The sequence below is a fragment of the Chiloscyllium punctatum genome, chromosome 4 (assembly GCF_047496795.1).
Source record: "Chiloscyllium punctatum isolate Juve2018m chromosome 4, sChiPun1.3, whole genome shotgun sequence".
NCBI classification, from domain to species: Eukaryota; Metazoa; Chordata; class Chondrichthyes; order Orectolobiformes; family Hemiscylliidae; genus Chiloscyllium; species Chiloscyllium punctatum.
This window is the reverse complement of record NC_092742.1, coordinates 69,909,895-69,923,354: the sequence shown is the minus strand read 5'-3', so window position 1 is coordinate 69,923,354 and position 13,460 is coordinate 69,909,895. Positions and strand designations below refer to the sequence as shown.

General features: G+C 40.0%; 1 protein-coding gene across 2 annotated transcripts in view; it reads left to right on the top strand.

Moving 5' to 3' along the window:
• Nucleotides 1-9,573, top strand: part of coch (coagulation factor C homolog, cochlin (Limulus polyphemus)) — a 65,398-nt gene extending 55,825 nt beyond the window's left edge. For both annotated transcript variants that reach the window (XM_072569006.1, XM_072569005.1), the window contains exons 10-12: nucleotides 702-928; nucleotides 7,501-8,014; nucleotides 8,929-9,573. In XM_072569006.1, the coding sequence (XP_072425107.1) occupies nucleotides 702-928; nucleotides 7,501-8,014; nucleotides 8,929-9,104 (917 nt within the window). In that variant the 3' untranslated portion in view covers nucleotides 9,105-9,573. The remainder of the gene's footprint in view (nucleotides 1-701; nucleotides 929-7,500; nucleotides 8,015-8,928) is intronic.
• The last annotated feature ends 3,887 nt before the right edge of the window (nucleotides 9,574-13,460 follow it).

The following is a 13,460-nucleotide window of genomic DNA, read 5'->3' as shown; positions in this document are numbered from 1 at the left end:
ATTTAATGTTCAGGTATCATTTCCTGTAGGTTATATTAATTCTACTTTCCAAGTAATAATAATAATTGAGAGGGATGTACTGGCACATCTAATGAAGACTCTTATGCACACCATCGAGAGTGTGGTGCTGGAAAAGCACAGCAGGTCAGGCAGCATCCGAGGAGCAGGAGAATTGACGCTTTGGGAACAAGCCCTTCAATTCCTGATGAAGGGCTTATGCCCGAAATATCGATTCTCCTGCTCCTCGGATGCTGCCTGACCGGCTGTGCTTTTCCAGCGCCACACTCTCAACTCTAATCTCCAGCATATACAATCCTCACTTTCTCATGCCCACCAGTATAAAATGGTTTAGCTATAAGTATTATTTCAAAAAAGCACTCAGTTCTCAAATTAAATGACGCTGTTTGAGGCACTGTTGGGGTAGCAAGGGCCTGGATGGTATGTCAAAGCTCCTAGCAGATGTCCAAAGAAGACAGAAGACGTGGTTAGCATTGCTTTTATGCTCATTGATGTTCTAATATGTACATGCCCTGGAAGACTCAGAAGAAACAGAGATAAATCTCAAAAGAGTTCCTGCACTGACTAAAACTCCCATGCAACAAATAATTTTTTGTCACAGAAGGGCATGTGAAAATTAAATTCCTCCATGTTCCTGCATATATTCTCTCAGGTTTATTCATAATGTTGATTTTATACACTAGGTAAAGCTCTAATTCACACAACGGAAAGCTTTTTCACTCCTGAAAAGGGTACGCGATCTGGGTACCCAAAGGTCATAGTTGTTGTGGTGGATGGATGGCCCTCAGATGAAATTGAAAGAGCAGCAGATCTGGCCAGAGAATCTGGCATGAATGTTTTCATTGTCTCAGTTGCAAAAGCACTCCCAGAAGAGCAAAAGATGGTCCCAGACCCCAACTACATGGAAAAGGTAAGGTCATTGCACCAGCTATTATCAATACAACGTAAAAACATAGAAAATGAGGCCTGGAGTTAGTTTTCAGTCTATAAAGTCTATTCCATTAGTTAATAAGATCATGGCTGATTGGAAGTGGCCTTAATTCCACTTCCTTAACCTCTATTACCCTAGACCATCTTGTCAATCAAAGTTCTGCCAAACACAGGTTTGAATACATTCAATCATTTCCAAATATTGATGATTCTCTCAAAGAGGATATACCTTATTTTCAAATTAAATGGGAGACTCATTATTTTTAAACTGTATCTCCTGGTTCTAGATTCTCCCTTAGCATCCACCTTGTTAAGCCCCTCGGAATCTTAAATGTTGCAATAAGATAATTTCCTATTCTTCTAAACTCCAGTAAGTACAACAAATTTCATTTTCACCTGCATCTTATAAGCCAGCATTCTTGATAAACCAGCAAAAAATATTTACTTGAAATACCAGATTTTTACATTGATTATGTGCACCTTTTGGATTATCCTGAATACTTGATCAACCAGCACACTCCTGGTCCCATAGGTATTGGTTAATAAAAGATTTGCTGTATCTGTCCAACCTCTCCTTTCCTCTTTAGACAACCTCTCCAATCCAGTAATCAGCTTAGTATATCATCTATGATTTGTTTCGATTTCAAATATGTCATTGAGTAAGGTGCCACAAACTGCACACACTGCTGTAGATGTGATCTCACCAATTCCCTGCACAATTGTACCAAAACTTACTTTTAATCTTCATCTCTCTTGCAATAAAAACCAACATTTCATTTGCCTTTTTAATAATATGCTGTACCTGAACACAAATGTTTTGTGCTGTGTATACAACGATACCCAGATCGTTCCCCACGAGAACATTCCGTGGTTCTTCCTATTCAAAAATTCAGACTTTTTCCATTCTACCTGCCAAATTGAACAAACTCACATGTTCCCACATTAGACTCTGTCTGCCAAAGGTTTATTGATTCACTTATCACTATCACCTTGCAGACTCTTGCAATTTGGTTTCCTATCTAGCTTTGCACATCAACAAATTTGGCTTCATCGCAGTTCAACCCTTCATCCATTTCATTAATATTAATCATAAATAGTTGAGGCCACATCACTGATTCCTGAGGGAACTGGTTAAGATTTGCCAACCCAAAATGATCCATTTATCCTCTGTTTCTGGTAGTTAGCCAGTCCTGTATCCATGCTAACATATAACCCCAACATTAAATGCTCAAAGCTTGTATAGTAATCTGTTTCATTGTACCTTTTCGAATTTTGTTTTGCTAACTGGATCAGCATTTATTGTTTGGAACTAGCTGCCCTTGAGAAGATGGTGGTGAGCTGCTTTCTTGGCCTGCTGCAGACAACGTGCTGTAGGCTGACCCATGATGTTGTTAGGGAGTGAATTCCAGGATTTTGACTCTGTGACATTGAAGGAACAGTGATATATTTCCAAGTGTCTTGGAGGGGAAGTGCAGTTGATGGTGTTTGCATCTACCTGCTGTCCTTATCCTTCAAGATGGAAATGTTCATGAGTTTGGAAAGTGCTAAAGAGCTTTGGTGAATGCAAATATATAACATACCGATTCAATTCTTTACATCCTCAAAGATCTCCAACAAATTTGTCAAACACAAACATATAAATTAGAAACAGGTTTCCACCATTCAACCCTTTGAACCTGCTGTGCCATTGGAAGAGGTCATGGCTGAATGTGGTATAGTCCTCCATACCCTTTGACTCCCTTATTAGTCAAGAATCTTCATACCTTAAAAATATTCAATGACTATCTTTACCATTCTTTGGATAAAGAGTTCCACAGACTCACTCAATATGGAAAATAAATCTTCCTTATTACCATCTTAAAATGAAAAGTGGTTTCTTATTTGACTCTGTTGCAGAGTTCTCGTTTCTTCTACAAGTGGGGAATGTCCTTTTGGTATCCACCCTGTCAAGTCTACTCTGGATCTTATGGGTCTCAGTAAGATTGCTTTCCATTCTTTTAAACCAAGGTGGATATAGACCCAAGATAATCCCATCATCATGGGAATCAACTTAGTGAACCTTCTCTGAATTGCTTCTATAGCAGCTATGTCCTTCCTCAAATAAAGTGACCAAAACTGTACATTGTACTCACATCATACATTGTGCAACTGGAGAATAAATTTTCTACTTCTATATTATATTCCTCTTGCAATAAACAACATTGCAATTATTTTATGAATCATTCTGCACACAAACTTCATATGATTCATCTGTTAAGAATGCTCTGAACCTCAGAATTCTATAATCTGTTTAAATAATATACCGCTTTTCTGTGTTGTTTGCCAAAGTGGACAAGTTCATTTTCTCACAGTTAACTTAACCTATCTATATTAATTTGAAAATTCTTTGCAATTTACTTCCTACTTTCTTGTGTCATTAGCAACCATACAATCCTTTCATCAAAGTCTTTGGTAAATTTTTGAGGCCCCTGCACTGATCCCTGTGGCATTCCACTCGTTACATTTTGGAAACATGGCAACAGCACATTATACCTACTTGCTGTTTCCTATTCGTTAACCAATCCTCTAACATGCTGATATAGACCTGCACGACGAGTTCTTATTTTGTAAACCATCTTTAATATGGCATCATGGTGGATAACTCCTGGAAAACCAATTACACAATTTCCTTAAGTTCTCTTATATCCATGTTACTTGTTATTTCCTCAAACAGTTCTAAAATTTAGATGATTATGCGATATCCCTTTCACAAAACCACACTAATACTGGATGATTGCTTTCAGATTTTCTAAATGCCCTCGTTAGTAACTTCATAGTCATTTTCAGCACTTTTCATATGTGGAGCCAACTGCCGCAAAGTGTTCTGCTGTCCCCCTTCTTTCTTGAATGCAGAGATAAACTGAGAACTTTCCAATCTGATGGGATCCTTTGAAAATCTAGAGAATTTTGGAAAATTAAAGCCAGTGCATCTATTATCTTAGCAGCCACTCCTCCTTAAATCCCGGGACAAAGCTTTTAACTCTAATAATTTTCTCAGTACACTTTCCTTGGTGATTCTAATCATTTTAATCTTTTTCAGCTCATAACTCAATTATGTCTGGGATGTTATTTGTATCCCCTATAATAAAACCAAATCCAAAACCGCATCCAATTCATTCTCCATTTCTTATTAATAATTCAGCAGACTTTTCTAGAAGATCAAACACATTTTACATACTCTTTTCCTTTTTAAATACCCACAGAAGCTTTTACCATTTTGAAGGTAGCTTTCTCTTGGAATGTAATTTCTCCCTCTTTAATGTCCCTTCGTTTTTTGCTGCTTTTTATATTGAGCAATTTTCTGACCTAGCATCATAGAATCCCTACAATGTGGAAGCAGACATTTGGCTGATCAAGTCCACACTGACCCTCCAAAGAACATCCCACCCTGAAACCCCCCTCCCCGCCCTATCTCTGTAACCCTGCATTTCCCATGGCTAATCCACCCAGCCTCCACAATCTTGGACACTACAGGGCAATTTAGCATAGTCAATCCACCGAACCAAACCACCAATTTAGCATAGCCGATCCACCTAACCAACCACCAATTTAACATAGCCGATCCACCTAACCAACCCACCAATTTAACATAGTCAATCTACCTAACCAAACCACCAATTTAGCATAGTCAATCTACCTAACCAACCCACCAATTTAACATAGCCGATCCACCAAAGGAAATTAGAGCACGTGGAGGGAACCCGGAGAACATGTGCAAACTCCACTCAGATAGTCGCCTGAGACTGGAATCAAATATGGTTCCCTGTGCCATGAGGCAGCAGTGCTAACCACTGAACTATTGTGCCGGCCCATGCCATTATGCTTTTTTGTACAATTTGATAGTGTTTTTAACTTCCATTTTTTTAGTCTGGATAGTCCCTTTCTCAATGGCCTTTCTCATAGAATATATCTTTGCTGAATGTAATACCTTCAGACATGACTGTCACTGCATTGTGTTGACCTATTCTGTAACCTAATTTTCCAATTCACATCAGCCAGGCCTGCCTTTATATGATCGTAATTGTCTTTATGTTTAAATATACTAATCTTATACCCATTTCTCTCTCTCTTAACTGAATGCAAAACTCAATCATGACTGCTATCTTGAGGCATATTTACCCTATCTTTTTGCACATTATCAGATCTAGAACAGCCTGCTCTCTGGCTCTTGAACATGCTGCATTCATCTTCCAGACTATCTTTGCCAATCTGATTCACCCAATATATATGCAAATTATGATTACCATGATTATCGCCATATCTTTCTCACAAGCCTCCCTTATTTCTTCTTGCATATCCCCTCCAATGAAGTTCTTTCACAAAACCACAACAACACTGATAGTATTGTGATTTTCTACATGTCCAGCTCCTGATTCTTTATTAATGGATATCAGCATTAGTCTATCTAGCCATTAGTTTCCTGCTTTCAGTCTCTCTTTCTTGAGTAAAGGTGTCATACTTGCAACTTCACAAACTACGAGGACTTTTCCAGAATTCAAGAAATTTTGGAAAATTAAAACTGATGCATCCAATATATCTGCAGCCATTTCTTTTAAGACATTAGGATGCAGACAATCAGGTTGAGGTGACTTATCATCCTCAAATCTCATCAGCAATCCCATTAAGTTTTTCTCAAGTAAAACTCATTGCTCTAAATTCCTCCCCTCTTTGCCTCATCATTTTTAACTGTACTTCAGGTGCTTTTTGCATCCTCTACAGTGAAGGTGGATACAAAATATTTTTTCAGAACCTTTGACATTTGTTTGATCGCTATTATTAATATTCCAATCTCACCAAAGGGACCAATGCCTACTTTAGCTATACTTACTTTTACTATATTTTTCTTAGCTTTCAGTGTCTGTTTTCATACTTCTTGCTGAGTTTTTCTTTGATTGCAATTTCTCAACTTATTTTTGCTGTTGTACTTTGCTGGTTTAAAAGACACCATGAATGGTCTGACCAATCTTTGTAGCATTGTAGGCCTTTGCTTTCAATTCAATTAGCATCTTTAAATTCCTTAATGGCCATGGAGAATACACCCTTCTGGTCGTCTTCTTTCTTGAATGAAATACTCTCTAAAAGTTATGAAATATTTCCCAAATGCCTGTCACTGTATCTCCACCATCTCCACCATCTTACTTTTAACCTAGACTTCAGGCAAGTCTACTTTAATACCCTTGTATTTGAAGATAGTAGTTGCAAGCACACATTTTTCATGCTCAAACGGAATGTGAAATTCTATATTATGATCACTCATGCCTAAAGTACATTACCAGATCCAAAATAACTTGCACCCCAACAGCTTCCAGGATTCATTGTTAAAAACAGTCTTGAATGCACACTACAAACTCATTCTCTAAGCAACTTTGATTTGTCCAATCAATATGAAGATTAAAGTCTTCCTACTGCATAATTACCTTTCTTGAGCCTGCAGACTACTCCCATCTGTGATTTATTCCTTTTGCTATTTCTTATCTCCAACTAAATTGATTTGATACCTTGATCTTCGGAACCAATTTTGTTTTACAATTGAACTGACCTTCTCATTTATTATCAGAGATAGCCTAGTTCCTTTGCCCTTCCAAAACATTAAATATCTTTAAATATTCAGGTCTGAGCACTGGCCACACTGCAATCGTCTCTCTGTAATTGCTAGCAGACTACATCCTACAGCCTTTCAATGCAACAAATTAAATAATGCAACCAATTCTACATTTATAGCAATAAAATAAAACATCTGCATTCCACATCAACTGACATTTCAATAGCTCCCCTCAGCACTTTGTCATGTGCATGCATTGCCTAAAAAGCTTTGCTTTTTGCCCTCACTTTCTCATAATTTTATTTTAGTCCTTTTAATAGTTGTAACAAATATTGTTCAATTTATGCATATCTTAGAGGTTTCTGAGCACATATTATAAAATTCATAAATTTGCTACATTTTACATATTTCAGAAAGCAACAGATTCACTGAAATATATATCTGCTAGATACACACTTCAGGAGATCCAGAAGCAGAAAGCCCTGGATACAGTATATAATTTGTAGAAATTATAATGGGTTTACCACAAATTCAATCACTTTTCATTGGTGAAGCTTCACGTTATGGATAAATGTGCAGCACAATTTGGGAGTGAAGTTGTTGGGCTGAATTCTGGTTTGTAGCTGAAGAACAATATCACAGTGCTTCATTGACATAACAATTACACCAATAACAAGCAATCTTTAAAAGGTTCAATCATCTAGTATTATTTCATGCAACATTTTATTTTTAAGTATTTTACAATCAGCAAAAAGTAACATTAGCAATAAATATTGGTTTCTTTACTACTATTACAAATTTCACCTGCATTTAGACATTTGCTAATTCCACTTACTGGTATCAAATGTGCACTTTAACTTCATATTACTCAAAAATGTCTCCAAACCAAGAGCAAATGTGGCAGCAATTACTTGCCATCACCAATTGTATTGCTTAAGATTTACTTTGCATCTTTTTCTTTTCTTTCACAGATTGTTTGCAAAAACAATGGACTGTTTTCCTATTCTATTCAAAACTGGTTTGGCATGTATAAGTTTATAAAACCTTTAGCACAAAGACTGTGTTCCTACAGCCAGATGTCATGCAGTAGAACTTGTTACAATTCAATAAACCTTGGCTTTCTTATCGATGGATCCAGCAGTGTTGGGGACAGCAACTTTCGCACTGTTCTGAACTTCATCTCAGAAATTGTGAAATCCTTTGACATTCATCAGATTGGTGCAAGAGTTGGTGCTGTACAGTTCACATACAATCAAAGAACTGAATTTGATTTTGGTCAACATTTAACAAAGGATTCAGTGCAAAACGCTATCAGGAATATCCCTTACTGGAGTGGTGGCACAGCCACTGGGGAAGCAATTACTTACACCTCAAAGAATTTGTTTGGAAAATTGAAGAACAGCAACCTGAATGTGTTGATCATCATCACTGATGGCCAATCTTATGATGATGTTGAGGTTCCAGCAACAGTGGCACATGAATCAGGTAACGATTGCTTGGATGATAAAAACATTTATCTGCTAAGTTAGTGCAAATTTGGGAATTCTTTTCACAATAACTTTATATTTAAAGTATTTAATATATAAAAATACGATACAGTTTACACTTCACACTTTTGGCGCTTCTGATACCACATTGTTCCTCAGTTGAGGAACAAAGCAGCATTCCCAGAAATCTACATAGGCTGGTGTAACTAGTCAGAAAAGAGGAGCTTAGATTTAATGATCAGCAAGTTTCTCTCCTTATTACATGAATGACTTCTGTTTGTGTCTGTAATAGCAAGGATAATCATTTGAAATTTACACAAGTAAGAGTAACTACAGCCATACATACAAAGTTATTTTACAATCACCATGTTGTAAAATATTTAGGCCGAACAATGACTGATAAAATCATGAAGTGGTGTACATCTACGGGTTTATTTTCTTTACAAAAGCTACAGCATATTCTAAAAAAAGAGATTTTCAATAAGGATACATTCAGCCAAAATGTAAACTTAGCCACAGTTAATAAAAATGGACTATAAAGTCCAAATGACATTTAGATTGTATAGTGTTGAATGAAAAGATACAAGCTTTTCTAGTGATGAGATATTTGCATTGAAAAAGCACAATGGAAGAAAACTATCTTTAACAACTCCATAGTGGAATAATTGTCCGTGGTCTTTAAAATTTGCTTAAAAGGATCTACTGAGTCAGCAGCACTGTCTGCAGTAAAAGATATTTCCTTTATCTTTTCAAATTAGAATCCTAAAATTGAGGAATTAAACTGACTCTGACTTGGACATCAGAACCGTAGCCTAGAAAGTTTATGCACAATGACCTAGTATAGTATTGGGTTGGTTTTCAACACTGAAACTTTTGTCATAAGAGTTCAAGATTTTCTATATTTTGTTTCAGGTACAGTCATATTTTCAGTTGGAATTTCGTGGGCAATGGAACAGGAACTCAAAGCAATGGCTTCAGAACCCAAAGATGCACATACTTTCTTTGTGAGAGATTTCCCAATGGTCAACAAGCTTGTGCCTGATATCCTTAAAGGCATCTGCAAAGATTATTCCGCAGTAGCAAACTGATCCAACAGCTACCATGTACCTTGATATTCAAAGGCAATGGACTGATTCTTGTCAACAATACTAACAAACATGCTAGTGCAATATTTTGTAGAAATATAGGCCTGGATATTAATATCTGGTACTGCATGTGCTATTTCTCCTACTTCACAAATTATTCAAAATAAAATCGGGAATATTAAGGTTTAATTTACATGAGAACATGCAAGAAGAAATGCCTTTATAATCAGAGCTTGTGTTGTGATAGACAACGTACTACATGTTTGAGACAAATGATGGTACTATTTCAGCGAGAAAGTGTTAAAAAGTGTGTTGTCATTTGATTTCAGTTACAAGTAACTTCAGTTAAAGGTTCTGACATAAAATGACTGGTTTAAAATGTATTTAATGTGTCCTTATTGTCTGAATGTTGTCTAAGCCAATTTACAGTTTGAAATAAATATCAGTCCATTAAATTTGAATGAGCAACCAAGTGGGTATTTGTGTTTACAATCGCTCAATTTCTCGAGAACTTATTTTCCAAAAATTCAAATCCTGAAGAAAATCATCAGCTTGAAGTAGGTACCAATTCCCAGCATTGGAAATCACCTTGAAACTTGTTACCTTTTTAGAACATACTACATTCTTACTGAATTTAAGGTAGTGTAGTTTATTATATTTCTTAGGTATGATAAAGTTTGTGCATTTTTTGGAAGTACTTTTTAATTACAAATGCACAAGCAACAAATTACTCTCAATCACTCTTGGAATTGATTGCTCAAATTATCACAAAATAATATTTGTAGATTAAATATTTAATTTCTCATGTTTTCTTTCTTCTAGATAAAACATCAACTTCAACATTTGGCCTGTTCATAACATGGCTGCCAAATTACCAGAAACAGGAAAATTGCATTTTAAGGCAATATGGATTTATTTTTCTATTCTGTTTCTTTAGTGTTGATTAAACAGGTCATTATATCAGAGAATTAAACAGGTCATTTATCAGAGAATTAAAATCACTAAACAAAAGAAAAAAGAACTCTGGATGCTGTAAATCAGAAACAAAAACAGAAATTGCTTGAAAAGACTCAGCAGGTCTGGCAACTTCAGTGGAGAGAAATCAGAGTTAACATTTCAGGTCCAGTGACCCTTCTTCAGAATTAAAATCATTAATTATCTCAGAAGGGATGATAATTCCTTGCAGCCTAACTAACAGTTTCCTAGAACTTAAAACTTCCAGTATTACCAGGGTACAGTAAAGTGAATTCTGCGGTGAATCAACTTGCTTCCAGATTCTGAGGACAGAAACAATGCAAGTAAAAACTCAGCATTCTGAACTGCGTTAAGTACATAGTATCAGGCTATGAACAGCAGAAGGTTCCATCCTAAGTATGTACTGAACTAATTGACTGGAGTCTGGATTTCTTGAATAGGAAGTGAATAATGCGTGGATCATGGTTACAAATCAAATTGATCTCATTTGTTTTGCCCTTTATGTTTAAGTGGCTTTTGATCATTGCTAACAATCTCACAATAAAAAAAAGACACCACTTAGCCAAAGTGTAGGCACAATGGTCGAACGCATGCAGGAAGACATTTCAGGAGACAAAGGAAGAAAATAAGACAGACACATATACGTGATCCTTGCTTCTTTGTATAATCATTCCAAAAAATCAAGTTTGACATATTCTGTTCAAAACCAGGCCAGCTTCGATTTGGTAATTAAAATAACTCCATGAAGGCCAGTATCCCAACACCAAGTCACCCCTTATTTACACATGCCTAGCCCATGACACCAACCCAACTCAAAGCCAGCTCCGAGAGTGAGCAGAACCCTGACACCCCGCTTATTTTTTTTTATTTTTTTTTCTTTTTTTTTACCCATGGTGGGTGTGTGCAGGTGTGAGACACAGTGAAAAGACACAAAGTGTACGAATCTTTATTCAATTTCCACCACCAGGAAGATAGGAAAAACACCCGAGTGGCCAGTGACAAGCACTGCCCTTCAAACCACAGGGCAATGCTGTGTGATCAAAACAGTGAAGGGGAGGGTAGGGACTAAATCAAAATAGAGTTGGAGGGAGAAATGATGCACTCCACTCCCTGCGGCGCCCACCTCTCCCTGAACGACTCCAGGGTGTGACACCCCGCTTATTTTTTTTTCTTTCTTTTTTTTTCTTTTTTTTCTTGGAATCACCTGTTTTTTTCTTCTTTTTTTCTTTTTTTCCCCCACACTACCGCCTAAGTGCGGTAGTGCTTATTTTTATTCCCCAGCACCCATGATGTGTGTGTGTGTGTGCAGGTGTAAAACACAGTGAAAGACACAAAGTGCACGAATCTTTATTCAATTTCCACCACCAGGAAGATAGGAAAAACACCCAAGTGGCCAGTGACAAGCACTGCCCTTCAAACCACAGGGCAATGCTATGTGATCAAAACAGTGAAGGGGAGGGTAGGGACTAAATCAAAATAGAGTTGGAGGGAGAAATGATGCACTCCACTCCCTGCCGCGCCCACCTCTCCCTGAACGACTCCAGGGTGTGACACCCCGCTTATTTTTTTCAATTTCCACCACCAGGAAGATATGAAAAACACCCGAGTGGCCAGTGATAGGCACTGCCCTTCACATCAAAGGGCAATGCTGTGTGAGCAAAACAGTGAAGGGGAGGGTAGGGACTAAATCAAAATAGAGTTGGACGGGGAAATAATACACTCCACTCCCTGCGGCGCCCACCTCTCCCTGAACGACTCCAGGGTGTTGGTGGACACCACGTGCTCCTTCTCCAAGGACACCCGGGCTCTATCTGCTGTTTATATTTTTTTTTAGTGCGGTAGTGCTTATTCTTAATCCCCAGCACCCATGGTGTGTGTGTGTGCAGGTGTGAGACACAGTGAAAGACACAAAGTGCACAGATCTTTATTCAATTTCCACCACCAGGAAGATAGGAAAAACACCCGAGTGGCCAGTGACAAGCACTGCCCTTCAAACCACAGGGCAATGCTGTGTGATCAAAACAGTGAAGGGGAGGGTAGGGATCAAATCAAAATAGAGTTGGAGGGAGAAATGATGCACTCCACTCCCTGCGGCGCCCACCTCTCCCTGAACGACTCCAGGGTGTCGGTGGACACCGCGTGCTCCTTCTCCAAGGACACCCAGGCTCTAACGTAACCCCGGAAGAGGGGCAGGCAGTCGGCCCTAACGACCCCCTCCACGGCCCGCTGCCTGGACCTGTTGATGGCCAGTTTGGCCAGGCCCAGGAGCAGACCCACGAGGAGGTCCTCGGACCTGCCCTCCCTCCTCCATACCGGGTGCCCGAAGATCAGGAGCGTGGGACTGAAGTGCAGCCAGAAACAGAGGAGAAGGTTCTTAAGAAAATCAAAAAGGGAGTGCAAACGCCCACACCCAATATATACATGGTCCACGGACTCCACAGCGCCACAGAACAAGCAGTTGGGCTGGGAGTCCGTGAACCACCGCAATCTGTGGTTGCAGGGGACTGCTGCGTGCAGCACCCTCCACCCCAGATCCCCGAGAGAAAGGGGGAGGACTCCCGCGTAGAGAGCCCTCCACTGGGGATCCCCACCGCCCGGTGGCAAATGGGCACGCCAAGGCGTGTCCGGACGGTGGATGAGGGAGAAGAGGTGGACGGTGTGCAGCAGCAGTCGATACAGGGCCTTCCTTTTTATATCCCTGAAAGGGACAAAATTAAAATTCCGGAGGCGGCTCAGGTTGTGGGGCACAGGCTCCCGCGGGAAGTACGGGACCTTGGGGCCAATGTGAAATTCCGTCCGGGCCGGGGTGAGCGCGGACGGGATCCCACCGCACACCTGAGCGTCCCCCAACTGGTGCACTACGTCGGGTCCGAGCACCGCCGTTTTAAGGCGTCGGATGGCGGTGGCCACGTACCGGACGTCTACCGCTGCCCTGCTAGCTATGTCCTGCGGCAGCGTCCAGCCCAGGCCCCCGGCACCCAGCACGTCCCCGACCCTGGTCGCCCTCGCCGCCACGGCCCTCCCCTCCGACAGCCACTCGAACCCGCGAGTACGGAGGTGCGGATTCCTGAGCAACGGCTCCCTGACGACAGCCGCTACTCCAGCCGGAGGGTAGGCGCGACGCGATTCGACCATGTTCCAGACAGTGATCAGGTCCTGGTAAAAGACAGGCAGCACCTTGAGGGAGACCTCCAAACCGTCACGGTCGACGAACAGGAGCTGCGTGTCGTAGTTGAGGTTACGCACCTGGCGGAAAAAATACGTCGCCAGGGCGCACCACCTAGGAGGAGGCTCGACGTAAAGGTATCGCCGCAAGGTCTGAAGGCGGAACGTCGCGACCTGGGTGCGGACGCACACCAGCGACTGACCGCCCTCCTCGATAGG